General features: G+C 34.2%; 1 protein-coding gene across 1 annotated transcript in view; it reads left to right on the top strand.

The window, feature by feature from the left end:
* The window catches only part of NEK10 (NIMA related kinase 10), an 84,697-nt gene extending 68,623 nt beyond the window's left edge, over positions 1-16,074 (top strand). Inside the window, 9 exon segments of the mRNA XM_074536924.1 lie at positions 4,144-4,192; positions 4,945-4,955; positions 4,987-4,990; positions 5,700-5,722; positions 8,641-8,732; positions 11,727-11,907; positions 14,040-14,138; positions 15,622-15,674; positions 16,021-16,074. Of these exon segments, the coding sequence (XP_074393025.1) occupies positions 4,144-4,192; positions 4,945-4,955; positions 4,987-4,990; positions 5,700-5,722; positions 8,641-8,732; positions 11,727-11,907; positions 14,040-14,138; positions 15,622-15,674; positions 16,021-16,074 (566 nt within the window).
* The last annotated feature ends 435 nt before the right edge of the window (positions 16,075-16,509 follow it).

The raw sequence follows: 16,509 nt of genomic DNA, 5'->3' as shown, positions 1-16,509 counted from the left end.
TATTCAAAGTCACCATGTAATGAAGACACCACAGACATGCCTGAACCATATTCTAGTGATGTAACTCTTAAAGGGTCTCCTATATCCTCCTTTGAGAAATGCAACTGGTTTACACAGTGCCAGGACTTTGTGCAGGTAGTGCTCGTATCCAGTTGAATAATTGAGGATTTCTAGAACTAGGATACTCTCAAAATAGGAACTCAGTGTGTTTTATGTAGCAAGTGATTTGGCTCATCACTTAGGTCATGAATTTAGGTTATCACTTCACTCTAAATTTAACTATTTACTTTTGAGGATAACAACAACACATTATGAAATAAACCCCCATTCACTAATGTAATTTGTTTTCTGGAGCCTGTGATTTGGGCTACATTGCAGATAGCAACCTTATATCTTGAAAGTTCTGTAGTCACAGAGATGAGCCTTTTTTTAAAATTCAGACTGGTTGTATTTGATAGATTTGGTGACTTGAGAAGACATTTCTTCTTTATTAAAATGACTAGATAGTCTGGTATGTTTTTGGAATAAGATTGTCTGACATCTGCTGTATATGGTTTTCTAGTTTGTGAGGAGAGAGTTTAGGGAATTTCTTGAAAATTGTTATTGCACCAAGAAATCTATCATTTGAGCAATGGGCTGTCTGTGAAGAACTTGTGAGACCTTAGTGTTTTGTAGGCTTGCTTTTCATTATTTGTCTAAGATTTAGACTTCTCTTGAGACCTCAGGCTAATGGGATTTTGTTGAAGTCATCAGCCAAGACCTGGTTTTCCTATATGATGCCTGAGTTAAATTTGAAGTATGTTTATGTCAACTTCTGTTGCTGTTCATGGAATCACTGCTTGCAAGAAAAAAAGTAGTTGTTTGCTCTGCGAAACAGCTTAATTAATCCGACTGGGATTGTCCATTCCTGTGTAGTGATTTGAAGGGCAGCTTACTAAGTTAATATTTTTGAATAAATAGAGGTAATTTCACCTTACTCCTGAAAAGATCATTGAGCTGTCATTCAAAAAACCACTCTGCTTCCATTTCATTCAAGGAGATGTACTGAAGTTCTCTGCTAATGCAAAATTTTAATTCTGTTTTCCTGCCAGTCTGATCAAACTTGGAGAGGTTTTCAGAGGCTTTGGTTTTTAGATACCATTGAAATGAAAGTTAAATCCAAAGCAAAAGTTACTCTCTTCTCAGGTTTTTCTGATCTCATATCACGTAACCAGCTCTTCCCTTGCAATTGCCTGTTTAGGTGCCTGCAAGAGCAGAACACTAAACTTCATATTAAAATGTATTTGCATGATTTTTACTGGTGTTGATGCATGTTAAGAAGTTAGAGTCTGAGAAGTTGCTCTAATTACATCAGCTGCTAAAGACCAAAGTAGCAGTCAGAGAAATTATTTATGCCTCATTTAATACTTTTTAAAATGTCCTTAAGGAATCTGCATAGAGCTATTCAGAACAGGAGGCTGATGAGAATTAAAAGCTTTGGCTTTTGTGTGTCTTTCACATTCTAACAAAAATGGGCACAAAACAGGAAAGAGATGGAAGCTTTGTATTTCATTTTCCTTGAGATTGTCTTGCACTGAAAAATACCCTCTTGCAAGGCATTTGAACAGAACATATTGCCTTGCTCTTCCTATCCATGTCAAAGGAGTAGCCATGGTAAAAGGAAATATGGCCCAGGAAACCCTGAGCTGAACACCAGGATACACTATGTGCTCCATGACTTACGTGAGTCACCTTGCCTGCACATCTGTGCTGTTTCTTACTCCCTGACTGGCTTTGTATGATTAGCATAACTCATACACAGAAGACTAGGGATTATGAATAAAGTTATTAGTGTTCCTTGAATGTGTGGGTACACATGTGAGTGTGTTTGTCACAATGATTTTTAGTTCACAATGATGTTTGAGTCTCCTTGTGTTTAGTCATTAAGGAAACTATTTTCCTGTTTTCATAGTGAGTAACATAATGAGATTCCTCTCTCAGGTCTAGCTGCTCAGTGGGTCTCTAGCATAATAAAAAGCAATAAATATAGGCCTGAAGGGTGTTTGCTATTGTTTAGTGATGTTCACCATCTTTGGAATTTTGTTTTTTAGCATTAATAAGTATTTTCCTAACTTTAGCATATGAATCAGAAAATATTGCACCTCTGCTGTGTACAGTCAGGGGTGATACAGACTCTTTGGTGTGAAATATCATGCACTTGTAAATACACTCACACGATGGCAGATTAGCAAGTCAAATGTGGTGAGTCATCAAACTGATCAAACAAATTTGGATATGAACCCTTCCCTGATGAGAGACCATTTATTTGATACAGCCAAAGGGTGAAATATTTCAAACCCAGTTTTGTAGATGGATACTTTAAAAGGGGATTGTTTTTTATACAATTCTAACAAACATCTGTGTTCACTCTTAGCTTTCTAGGCAAGTGGTTTTAGTTACAGATTTTCTTGCATACATTCACATAATACATTATGGTATATGTTGTGACAGAGTCTGAGGTTGCAGCTCAAAATCCTTACCCCAAGCAACATGACTCACATTCACTCAGAGTTTCTACTTTTGTATTTATGTTATTTTGTCTGTGTCCTAAGCAGGTAAAATATCTGTCCTTTAATAGGCACAATAACATTTTTCATTTCCTTCACTTTCTAGGCTGTGGGCACTCTCTTTTTCTATTTTTCTGTCTCATTAACAAAGTTAATTGAAGAACTTTTGCTTCTACAAGGGCCTAGTTTACTTGCTGTTATGTAATTTATCTGCTCTTATCAAATAGTCTTTTGTTCTAGCTAACACAAAATTTTGGTGTCTGTTTTGCTAAGCAAAGTATCAGCAAAGATTAAAATATTGTTTCTTTCTTGTTTCTTTCTCTTTCATTCTCTCTCTGTTTCTGTGTCTCCTTTTCAGGGAGACAGATTTGGCCTAAAGATGTATAATTTCTTTTGGTTTTAAAGTGAATTCAGTTTGACAGATGAAAGCTTCCCTCAGATTTTTTTTAAAATTTAGAGGATCTCAGAAAAGTAGTAAAAATATTTCAGAGTACAACACAAAAGTATGTTTGAACACGAAAAGATCTAAGACTCTCAAAAATATTTTTGCTCTGCAGTTGCTCAAGAACTAATATAACTGCTGTAACAAGACCAACAACGGGAAAGCAAGTTTAAGTTTGACATAAAATCTTTTTTTTTCTTATCTGCGTTTGAGTGATTAGATGCCTTTGTTCTTGTTTAGAGATAACGTTTATGATGTTACTAGTGTGGGAGAAAAATCTCATGTAGACAAAGATGCAGGCCTTGTATTAAAATACATTAATTGTATGTGAAAATTGTAAGAGTATCCTAATCTTGCTACTCAGATTTTCAGTTAGCAGAATTATCTTTTCATTAAACATACACTCAATCAAAATGAGATACCAGGGTGGTCTCAAATTACCATCCAAATTACCATCAAAAGAATAGTTTTACAGGAATGATTTAAGACAAATGCTTAAGACTAATATTTGCTTTAAGACAATGCTTTCCAAGTGCATGAATAATAGATGTCATCAAACATTAGCTTTCCTTCTACACATTTTTTGGCAGTATGCAATAAATGATTTCAATGTTTACATTCAGTTTTATTGCTGATAAGATGTTGGCCCAATAACTGGTCATACTGCTGTCTTCAAGGCCTTGACTTCAGTAGGATTATTTTAAAAGGAAGGTATTGCATGTGTTATTGCATATAGATAGCCACCAAATGGAATGGTGGCAGTAAATATCTGGTGAACCTCTAAGAACATGGGCAAATATTCTATCTCCATATCCAGACTAGAGACAATGTTGTGGCTATAGCGGTAGCAGTACCTGTAACAATTTAATGCAAATCCTGATGCATATTCTGTGAACATCTAGTCAGCCTGTGTTGTTACTTTCTGTAACAATTTTCTGATATAATTTATTAAAATACTTGTCAGGCTGAGATTTTTGTTATGATGCAAGCAATTTTTTGATACATCAAACAGCAACTTGATAGGTGGAGGTTTGGAGCTTTTTTAATGCTGTTTTTTAAAAGTTGTTTTGACAACATGTCTGGGAATAGAAGATATTAACATACATGTTGTACATTTCTTTTAAACAGAAAATAATATTTATGTGTTTGTTTCAGGTATAATTGAACAAAGTTTCAGTGTTTCTGAAAGACAGCCTCAGATAAGGTAGGTGTAATTTGATTTAAATATAATTGATCATTGTTGCTATCAGTTCCAGCTGGTTGTTTCACAGTGGAACAGTTCCTCAAGTTCCTTGTGAAACATGTCCTTGGTTACCTTTGACTTTATTTTACCTCAGCCTAGGACCCCAATTCTGCTTGAGGATATGTTAGAGGGTGTATGCGCACAAAAGCTTTACATGATAAATAGTTTTAACAGTGGACCATGCTACTGAAACTTAAACTGACATCAGTTTATTAGCCAAATTCTGGTTTTATATTTTTAAGCAGATGCTTTTCCATAGAAAATGGTGCTTGTGTATTTGATAGTTTAGAGTATGCTGTAGTAGTCTAGAGTAGTACCTTGTCTCTTTGAAATCCTTTGGATTTTCTGTATAAGCATAAACACCCATTTCTTGCATTTTGGAGGCCTCATTTCTTCAAAAAGGAAACAAACAGACAGAAGCAGAATAAGTCATGTCATCCGACTTCTAAGGATCTTCCTTTTTCTTCTGTGTCTTCAGTAATATATCAAACACATTCCCGACCATTATTTTTCTGATCACTTTGGCACCACCCTTATGCAGAAATGCTGTCAATTGTTTCTTCATTTCTGCTTTTCTTCCATATCTGGGAAAAAACTCTCAAAATCACTCCTGGCAGCATCTGTCTCCCAAACATTTTTTTCATTTTACCTTTGACTTAGCAAGGTAAGTATTTGTAATGATTGCATTGATTCTTTTGCTGTGTTTGCAAAAGACCCTGTTTGAGTCAAGTGCAATATTTTATTTTTGCTTTCAGAATGGTGCTTAGCATAACACCCATCCAGTCTGTTATTTATCTCTTCCTAACCTTACATGTTCTGCAGTCCTGTTGCAGCCTCCCCATGCTTGAGCGTTGAAGAAAGCATTTTCTTTCTCATTGTAGAAACTCATTACTATACAAATCTCTGCCCCTCACATTATCATCTGCAAAACTGTTTCCTTGTCTTGATTTGTAACTACTCCTTGAAACAGTGGTTTTCCCTACTGCTACAAAAATAGATAAAAATTTGGGCTATTGTGGCTGCCATCCATCAGGACATCATGCTTGTTCTTTCAGTTTCCTGGTATCTGTGCCCTTTTGTTATTGCTTATCTTAGATAGTGAGATCTGCAGGCTGGGAAAGTATTTGTCTAGAGTTTAGAGAAGGATATAGCATTGATACATGCAGACCTGTATTTCTGACTTTGAAGTATTGCCTTCCTGGTGATGGAATACCAATTTTTTCCCCATTTTACTAGTACTGACCAAGGAAAGAAATTTTTATTTAGTAGAAGTCATTCTATTTTGGGCATGCAGAGTAAACCAGTTTTTAGAAATGGACAGTTGTAAACTAGTGAATTTGGACAGATTTCCTTTAGGTGAAACATGAGAAGGAATCAAGGAATACTGCTATTTTCTGTACAATCAGTGATGCCAAACACAATTAAAACTTGTTTCTTTTTTTTAAAAAATGATAGATTATGTTGACAGTTCTGGATAAAGACTGCGATCAGGTAATCTTGTGCTCACAAAAAATTCAAACTTTAACTTACATTAAATCTAATGATTTTCAAGTTTTTGAACATTATTACATTATTCTCCCATTGCATATAGAATGTTTCCTCTTTTATTTCTTCCTCTTTATTGCCTATTGATTTGCTTTTAAGAGTACCTTCACTCACCCACAGGCCCCACACTAAGAAAATCAAGTGTTTCTTCATGATGAGATGGCAGTTTCATAGTCTACCAGTTGCAGCTCTTTGCAATGTGAATCATCATGGTTTTATTTATAATTGTATTTTTAAATGTTAGAAAAAGAGATAATTACATTTTACATACAAATATCTTATCTGAAGTATCATTAAGGTACTTCTTAAGAGTATGAATTCCAACAGTGAATCAGTAAGATCTCATATTAATTGTCATTATCCCAGCTAAACTTCTGCAGAATGAAATGGGAAATTCTTCTGTAAAATGAATATTTCATACAGCTCTTGTAAATTATCATGTATTTATGCATCATGATTGATGAAACAAATTTTCCATTTGAAGTACTTTTACCAAGAAGCTTCACACCCTGTAAGTTGCTAAGATGTGATTTCAGAATGCATATTGTCTGAGTTAAATAATATTTGAAATAAAATTATTTTGATCAGTTAGGATATTGATCTTCACAAAAAAGTGCTTGTTGTCTGTACTAAGTTCTATTTTACAGCTTTTAATGTAAAAACTGTATTAAGAATTTTAATTATGCAGTACAAATCCAAATTTGATGTCAACCTTCTGTAGTTTCAGTGCTGTTTTCTAAAGGGTGCTCTGTAATAACAATTCAGTTTAAACATAATGTCTGTGTGCTATAATGAGCTACAGAAAAATACTTTAGCCTTTGTTGATATTTTCAGTTCTGTGAGTAAATTGAGTGAATCCATTATCTTTTGTCAGTGATGTTTTCCTTTTGGATAAAAGTCTTAAAAAGCTTTGGTCAAGTCTTCAGCAGCCTATTCACACATGTACCCTCATCTTCCAAAAAATGCTTCTGTATTAAAAAAAACCCCAAAAAACAAAACAAACAAACAAGGAACTTGGAGTGGTCCAGTGTGTGGACTTCATGGGAACTCCTAAAGTCTTTGAAGCACACAGGTGCTACAAATAGACATTAAATCTGGTACTCGTAGATTTTTAAGTCAAATTGTTGCTGTCATCCTAGAAAAGAGAAAGAGCTCCTTAAGCTGACTAACAGAGAAACCTAAATGATGTCCTTCTTGGTCTTTGCTGTTTGCTGTTATCATTCTAAACATATTCCTATTCAGAAAAAAAATAATTTAAGACCTACAAAAGAAAAGGCCCTGACTTATTTACTTTTGGTTTATAATACAAGCCATTGACAGGAAAAGAGGAGACAAATACCACAGAAGAGAGAGCAGTGAAAAAGGGAACATGTCAAAGCAGTGAAGGTTTTATGAGTGTCCTTAACATAACTGAAGATTTTAAGGCAATAATGGCAAGACCACACTGGATTCTTTTGGGCCTTGATTATAACAGAATTGAAACAGTTGGTAGAGAGGTGAAAATTAGGCAAAAAAAAACCTAAATCAGAATTGTTCTTTGGGTGGCATATATTTTTAGATTATTATAGCATGGCTTCCACTGTCACCTTGAGCAGAACCAACTTACATTCTTCTTTAAGTGACTCAGAGGAAACGCAAAGTTTTTTTTTGTCTTACTGATTATTAAGAGAAGACCTAGGAAAAATATGTCACACTGAATTTCACTTGGCTTTCTCAAGACATTTGCCAAAAGTCAGTGCAACAAAAATCCTCATAAATATCAATGATGTTGTCTTCCTGGGCCTACTAGAAATGTGTCTCCCTGTGGTAGAGAAGGATGTTTATCTGTATTGCTTTATTTCTGTGAGAGCATAGTTCAGATCTGGATGGTCTTTAGACACTAATATTTGTGACTATCTTTCTTCTTATTGAAGTAGCCAGCACAGAAATTAATCAGTAAAAAAGTAGTAGTAGTTCTTTTGTGGACTAGTTAATGTTGGTATTTGGATTTCGTCACCCTCTCAGTAGAATTTTTAATCTGGACATAAGATCACATTGGGAAAAAAAAAAAAAAAAAAAAAGAACATTTTCTGTCGTTGTAAATTTATACATCAGACTTGATGATCCTCAGGGTGTTTCTGTGAGAGTAAATGTTAGAATATCTAAATTAGTCTCTGAAGTGTGATTTAGAGAAAATTGTATTTAGGAGAGGTACAGGGCTGCTGGCTGAAGTTCAATACTTTGAACAAAGCTCTTTGCTTAGCTCTCAAGTCTAATGGTCAACGTGGAAAGATTATTTTGTGAACGAATGTTCTTCTGTGATCCACTAAGTGTTTTATAGTGAAAGCCTGCTGATAAACTTTTATTTAATCTCCGAGCCTAACAATGTGTATGACTTCAATATACAGGATAAAAAATCCTGAACAATAGATTTACCTCATTGAAATAGTCCACATCAGACATATTATTATAATGCTTAGGGTAGAATGAAAATAAATTCAATAACATCAAAATATATGAAAAAATATGTTTTGTTAGTCTATGTAAAAAAAATCAGTTAAGAAAATTATGTTTCTCATATATTTATCCTTTTCAATAAGTATGACAAAATTTTAACAATTGTTGAGGTACATTAATACTGCTTCTGTCATGGAGTAATTTAGTGATTCAGAGAAAGGGATTTTCTTTTGAAACACATAGTCACTTATATTGTCTAAATTTTTAACATTTTAGATTATCCTTTTTTTGTTCCCAGAATTATTGGAAAAACAAGTCAAACATTTCAACTTGGTATTTACAGCTGCGAGTTTTAAACATTCTATTCTATTAATGTGCTAAGGCAACAAAATGAGCTGCCCTCCTGATTTTTCTCTTGCCATCTACAGCATTGGCAGGAATCGCTGTATCACAAGGAAAGGTGCATCAGATCAGTGATCCTGTTCAGCAGATTCTGCACAAAATTATCTTCAGCACTAAAGTATGCATTACTGTTGCTTTTGACATTCTGTACTTTTTAGTCATTTGCTGTTGTCAAAATGATGTTACTGCAAAGTGCTGCTAATTTAGTTACTGTTCTTTAAAAACAACAGAACTTGACATTTTTGCAGATGGCAGGATGCTTTAAAAATATATCATTAAAATAAAAACTAACTTCGAATATTACTATGTGGAGGATGGCAATAATTGAGTCATATAAAAAAAAGCTGTAGCTCACCTCAGAAAAATGGATTGTACAGTAAAGTATTTTTACAACATTCTGTCATACCAGCAATATGACTAATTAAGGTGACAATATCATATACTGACATGGAGAGTTAATGAAATGCTTTCTTCTGTGGTAATAGTTTTGATAATTTTAAGTTGTATTTTAATTATCAGTACATAGTAATGTTCTCTTGGGAGTTTTAGTGCAATAGATGAAATCCTGAATATGTTAACTTTTTGAAATGTCAGATATTTTTCAAATTTAAGACTTATTTTAAAATTAAGTCCAACTTCATAGTGAGAGTTGAAGTTATTTCATTTTGATTCCAAAACAAAAATGGAGCAGAGCTGATACAAAATCTGCCTTGAATTCTCACATAAAAATGTGACTGGAACCTCTTTATTCTGCGGAAGGATGGCTACCATGCACCTATTTGAAACATTTGCTATTATTAGAGAAACAGCTTTTTATTTTCCAAAATGAAGTTTACATTTGGGACATGATGTTTATCACCTCAGGGCTTTTGAGATTTATCAGCCAAATTTGTTTGGTTTTGTTTAGAACAGAATATCATAACTGAACTTGGGTGTGCTTTATATGTGTCCCTTTTGTTTTCTTTTTTCTTTCCTTTTCATTGTCAAGCTTATCAAAACAGGTAATACAAGAACTAAATTATCAGAGACAAAAGAAACAAACATTATTTAAGACAATTGGAAATTATATTCTTCTCCTATCAGGAGAAATGAGGCAGTTCAGTTTTTACATGGTATTTTAGGAGCATGTCAAGGTGCTCATTAGTTCTATCCTATCCTTTCTGTTGAAGGAGGTTTTCTCAAGTGGCTTACTAATTAGTATGTGTTATTGTAATGTGGATACTCGAGAACTGAGAACTAACAGCAGCTCAAAAACTGGCTCAGATTTGACCACTGAAGCAGTAGCACCAGCTTTTCTCTGATTTCAGAGACACCAAAATCCATACCTGTACTCGTTTACTATGTTCCACATGCCTCCCTTGCACTTGTTTATGTTTTTACAAATCTGAGGTCGAGTATTTTTTATAATACACAGCTGTTTTCTCAAACTGTTACATATTCCAGTTGACAGTTCTAAACTGAAGTTTGCAAGGAGGAGTTCTTGCCTGTTAGTTCTTGCCTGCCAGCAGCCTTCCCTGTTTCCATGGGAACAAGAATCAGAGTGATCTCTGGAAAACAATGTAAGAGAAAGCTTTTTAAAAAGCATTATATAAATCCTTGGCTTTTTTTTTTTTTTTTTTTTTTTTTTTTTTTTTTTTACTGATCTGACAACTGATTTGATTAAAACAAAAGCTAAAATTGAACACTAGTGCCTGAGGCAACTCCAACTTTCTCAAGCACTGGACTTGTTCTTTACCATTTCTGCTTCAGAATATCCCATTATCCCCATGGTACGTTAACTATACACTGCAGTGGTATGTAATCCATAGAATACGTTGTCAGCCTTTCCTAGGGCATCATTTATTTTACTCTCTCATAGGCTAAGGAACATTCAACTTCTGACTTAAAGCAAATGTATAAGGCCTTATCTGCATGAGAAAAGAGTAGTGTCTGTCTGTGAGAAAAAAAAAATCTCTGCATGCCAGCAGCTGTCTGGAGAAGTCTTTTGTGCTTAGCATGTGACATTGATCCCTGGTTTATTAGAGCAAATCAGGGCTCCTGTGAGGCCAATAAAACCATTCTGGATTTATTGCTGTCTAAGAGCAATAATTTGTTCCAGTGGGATAAATGTCTCTATAATGTCTCCTATGGCAGGGTTTGAATGTGAATCATTAGGGGTCAACCCCTCCCTAAGTAGTCAAAAAGCTTCCTGAATTCAGTTGAGTGGTACTTCATGAATTCACATCAACGAAATTATTATAAAGTTTGTACGAAATGGGAGAAAATCATAGTTTTTCAACTATGCAGAAGCAACAGAGAAGATAAATTCAAAAGGGTAGTAATGTACCATAGAATTGTTGTCAGACTGGGTTGATGTCATTGCAGTTACCAACAGCTAAAACTGTACATTTGCTGTTGGAACATAAAAATTATTTTAAAGGAAAAAATATTTTAAAGTCTTTATTGAAGACTTTAAGTACATTATTTGTGGGGGTTTTGTTTGGGTTTTTGTTGTTTTTCTAAATATAGGTGAAAGATGTGTTCTTTTTCAACGAAAAGGATACAGGAAGAAAAAGTATATAAAACTAGTTATGCTTCATAAACAAGTGAAAGGTAAATTACCCCCCTCAGGAAGCTTAGAGCAAAAGGGGTGTTCTGAATTGTATGAAGACCCTTGAGGACATTAAAGAGGCCATTGAAGCCATTCTATACACATTCAAGGAAGGTCTAAGTTTCTTCATTAATTTCAGATAGAGAGATTCATTATAGCCAACATGAAATCTAAGGCAATGTTCTATGTGCTTCATCTGTAGAAAAATGTCCCAAATACTGTCACTTTGATCAGGGAGGCAAATCTGGTATTACCAGTGTTAGGCTAATAAAGATGGTTACCTTCAAGACTAGAGGAACTGAGTTCATGGTAAGCTAAGCCTAACAGAATGGGCAAACAAAGGAGCCTTATTCTAATATGTCACTAAATCAAGTCTTACACTGTTGTTTATCACCATGTCATTAGATAACGATGTTTCTTTTTTCAGGGTAGCTACATTTCTCAGTAATGGCACTTCTGAATGGGTCCTTTTCATGGCAGGTGTAACTGAATGGTGAAAGTGCATTTCTTTGTCTCATGTAGCTTCCTCCAGCTTTGCAATGCAACTTGGAAAGGAGTATTGTTGAGAGATTCAAGAAGTCCCTTTTCAGTCAGAAGAGCAATCCTTGTAAACTGGAATCAGAAATCAAAAAGGTGTGGTACACCATTTACTACTTGTGTTCAAGATTGTCTCTCTTTCCATTCAGTCATGCTATTGATATCAGTATCAGAAAAATGTAAGTGTAAGAATCCATTTTCAAAAGGAAATATTTTAAATATTCTCCAGCTATCCTATATTTGGAAAATATGGAGTCTCCTTAAGTAAGAAATTTTCGCAGGATGGTTTCAGGTTTGTATCTTGTCATTAGAACTCTTTCTGTAAATGGTAAGGACCTGCTAACTCCTAAGACACAAACCCAGATTTCATCTCATCAGAGCTCAAAAAGACAAGAGGAAGGGTAACATAACTAGAGATTATATAAGCTCTTAAGTTATACAAGCTCCGCTTGATTTGATTTGTTAATAGTTCCTTAATATTTTTCTTATTTTGGACTGTATTCCTACTTAAATCATTAATCTTAAGAGAGCAGTGTCCCAGAGTACCTTAAATATAACATACCTTGTCCTGCTGTTGCACAGTGTGTCAGCAACATTTTAGTGTCATCAATTTAAAAGTACTGCAGATTTGTAAGAATGAAAAAGCATTCTTGCTTGTTTTCCAGTGACATGCTGGATGCTTTCCAACAGAGAAAGATCTAATGACTAATATCAGAATTTCTAAATGTTCCTTCACAATCTCCTGAGAGGACTGCAATCAGCAAAGGATTTGAACTTTACTTCCCTGGCATCTGTGTACTGTGGGATACTGAAGCTAAGATGTTTCATTTATGAATTGATGATAAAGTAGTTATTAGTTTTATTACTGTACCTAAAATTTGATGACTAAGGTGACTTATTATCATTCACATAGTTCTCCCTCTGTAACTTAATTTGATTATCACCTACTTCCACTGAATTATGGAATCTTCTATGTAATTGTTTGCTGTGTGACAGACTCATCCCAAATTCTGGGTCCTTCCTTTGCTTTTGTAATAATTAACCTGAGGCTAAAACTTCCTGGAAGGTGGCACATTTGTAGTACATTAGATGCTTCTAAGGATGGTTCTTTCTGAGCTATCTGTTTCATGCTGTCCTGTTAAGTTGGAATTTGTATTAAATATTCCAGAATTTCAGCCATAAAATTAAATCTAAGAAATACCTGCTCATTGTGTATTGAGTTGATGTTTTCAGAAACAAATGCCCAAAAATATGGTAAGAAAAAGGAAGTGTTTATTATAAAATTAACTTAATTTTCAGGTGTTCAGAAATAAAGGAAATTATTTGTAAATATTATCAACTGTAAAATTGTGTTAGCTTCAAAACTATTGGACTTTAACCTGTAGAAAAAGAAATAAATACTTTATTTAGAAAGTAAATGGTAGTAAATTGAAAATGCTTGAAACATTGAATACAATTCTGGGCATTCTACCTTGAAGGAAAGATCATTTGGAGGTAATGGGAACAACCTAAATAGAGCAAAGAATGATGTTGAACTCTTACAATTTCTGGAAATAAAATTTTAAAATAATGGTGTTTTAACTACATCAAGTTAGAAAACCTAATAAGAATTACAGACAAAAAGATTCCTCCATAAATCTGTGGTGGGGTAAAGGTCTTCCAACAACAGAGATTCTTCTGTTTCTTAACTGTAAAAGTTATCATGTTGCAGAAATGCGTAACTGAGATTTCTCTCCCATTCACAAAGGTGGTCCTGTTAGGGTTGTTACCTAGTTACCTGTAGATATTTTCAAAACTAGATGCTTTAAGTTTAATGTCAGTATCATTGCTCATATAATCAAGCAGCTGAACTGACTTTCAGATTTCAAAAGTGCTGGAATTCCTCTAATGGGAATTATGCCACTTGAATATCAGCTAAAAATTTCGCTTGAAGCCACAATTTTAAAAACCAGAGTCCTAAGCTGCTTCTCTCATAGGTTCAAGAGAACACACTTTCCTTTTTATCTTCACACAAATGTATAGTTTGTGACATTTTTTCAGATAATCTGAAAAATTCAGTGTTTTATACTAAGTGCAGCTTGCAATGTTCAGTGTTTCTGGAGAGAAAAAGGTAGAATGTTCGTAATCATGTTCACCACTTTTTCATTAATCTCAAAAGAACTGAAATTCCTTTTGACTTCTGATTGCACTGGGAAACATAAGTGTCAACTGTCTCCCAGAAGTCTGAAGTTTTGGCAAATGAGAAGGAGGAGCTTTTCAGGTGTCTTTATTTGTTTGGTCTCTTTTCTTTTTCCCTAGATGCTGCTGAATTGATTGAACCCAATATCTTCATAACAGATTGGCATGGGGTACGTCTTTCTTCAGGTGGAAATATGCTGCTGCCAGATGATAGAAAAGGTAAGCGAAGCATCACAATCTTTGGTAGTGGCATATATTTTTCTAATAAAATGTATAGTATCAATGTATATTTTTCTAATAAAATGTATGGTATCAAAGCAGAAGGAATTGCTACTCTAAGATCAGTCTTTAAAGACAATGAAGTTATGTTGACCATACTGATTTTCAAGGGGACTTATTGGTTTTTGGTTTGGAGTTCTTGGTTGGTTGGGTTTTGTTTTGTTCAATTCCTGGTAAGATACCCAGCTCAGCACTGCTGGAACTTTCTACTGATTGAAGAGAGTACACTTTGAAATTATAAAGAAATATCACAGATACAAATAGTTCATGATTCATCCATAAAAGTTAATAGAAATGTTTGTAACTGAAAATATCATCTTAAGGACTTAACTGTCCTTGTGTATGACTTTTAAATCAACTATGTTTAAACCCTTATGTTGTTCTTTTGTCATGTTTGAAACAGTCGTAATTGGGTGATTTAATTACATAGATCAAACCATACAAACTTGAGGAAGGAAAAATGCACACATGCATATATATATATATATGTGTGTGTGTGTGTGTGTATATGTGTATATATATATGTATATATATATATATATGTATACTTTAGAAAATATATCTATATATGTGTCAATTCTACTTTGACTAGTGATACTCAGCTAGACAAATCATACACACCATGTAAAATCAAACCTGCCAGCTGTGGTGTCACCCAGGGTGGGGAACTACAATTCCTGGTTCAGAGACGTTTTACATCACGTTGTTTTTTGTGCAGTAGACATAAGGGAAATGTGCTGCATGTATTTTGGTAATTGTCCCAATTACATTCTTCTAAATACAGAAAAAACTGTTGCAATCCATGGACTAGCAAATACAGTAACATTAAAATCTGTGGCACCAGAAATAAGAGTGAAAAACTTTAATTTTGATGGTCTTTGTGTTGAAAATAGCGTATCTGTTCCACAGCTTATTGCAAAAACCAGAATTAATACTAGGTGTCAAGGGTGACATTGGAGTAGGAAACGAGTTCCTAACAATCTCTTTAAATATGAGCATTATTTTGTTCCTGGAGATGATAATGCAATTTGTTGATATGCTCATTATCTGTAATTTTTGAATCTCTTAACCTGCAGACAATACTTTTGTCCTCACAAATTGCTGCTGGATGTGTGCCCTTTCCACTGTAAATTTCCTCTGTAAGTGGGAAAAAATATGAAGGTTGCATTTTTGAGTTCTGTTACATTAAGTCTTTAAATTATTTTTCATTGGTTAGAATATTTCCATAGTGCATGTGCACCAAATGTTCATATCATGCCATAAAATGACCCCACCTTTTCAGGGGGTCATTATGCTCAGTGGGAGTTACTGATCATGAAGCTTCTGGCTTGTCTTTGTGTTTGAAGTGGAATTGCTAAGAAACTGATAAGGGAGCACAGATTCCAAATTCAGTAGTATAACATTATTTGCCTTTTACTTGAAGGCATTCTTGGCACTTCTGGCATGGCAGAAGGGATGACATATGAGCAGTTGCAGGTAAGCTGTATATTTACCTATTCATTTATTACTCTTAATGAGTATAATTCATTGAAATTAAGTTCTTTTGTGTTGTACACTCTAATTGAAGAGGCTCTAGAGGAAAGTGGTTATTACAGTTTCTCTTCTTACAGGTCAGTCTAGTCAATTTAAAAAGAAATGTTAATTATGAAGTGCTAAACCCAAATGTATCATCTTCCTGTTTATGTGACTGCAGTTCACTTTAAACTTGGTGCAATATATGGTTTATTATAATACATGGATGCATGGACTGGAAGAAATGTGTGTGGGATATGTTAGCTAATATAAGCAGCTTTTTTTGACCACATCTGTTTTCTTCATTCAGATGAAAGAGTCGTACAAGTGTGGCAGCAATTTCCTCACATTTTTTCCCACATAAACTCACATTTAAACAAAAGGTTAATTACATAGAAGAATATTTTATTTTAACACACTGCCATTACAGGATTTAAAGGACAAAGCTGATATCTTTAGCAAAATATTAGAGTACAGTGCAAAAGCCAGTATAAGTGTTTACTAGCACGAAAGTGCAGGGGATGAAAACAAATGTGGTGGTCCTTGAAACTAGGCAAATGCTTTGTCCTCAAGATGGTATATCTTTTCCTGCAAGAAAATTTTGACACAAGAGAGAAAATTAACTATATAATTTTTCATGTTTTTCACCTGATATCCTATTATTTGTAATCTCAAATATTCTTTCATGCAAAAGAAACATTAACTGCTTCAATTAAGTAAGTCTTTCTTTTCTTTACATTAATCACCTTTTTAAAGTCTGAGAGACTGCAGTTAGGTTTTTCTAAAACAAACAAATAAA

This window comes from Zonotrichia albicollis, chromosome 1 (genome assembly GCF_047830755.1).
Source record: "Zonotrichia albicollis isolate bZonAlb1 chromosome 1, bZonAlb1.hap1, whole genome shotgun sequence".
Lineage (NCBI taxonomy): Eukaryota > Metazoa > Chordata > Aves > Passeriformes > Passerellidae > Zonotrichia > Zonotrichia albicollis.
This window is presented reverse-complemented; position numbering and strand designations above follow the sequence as displayed.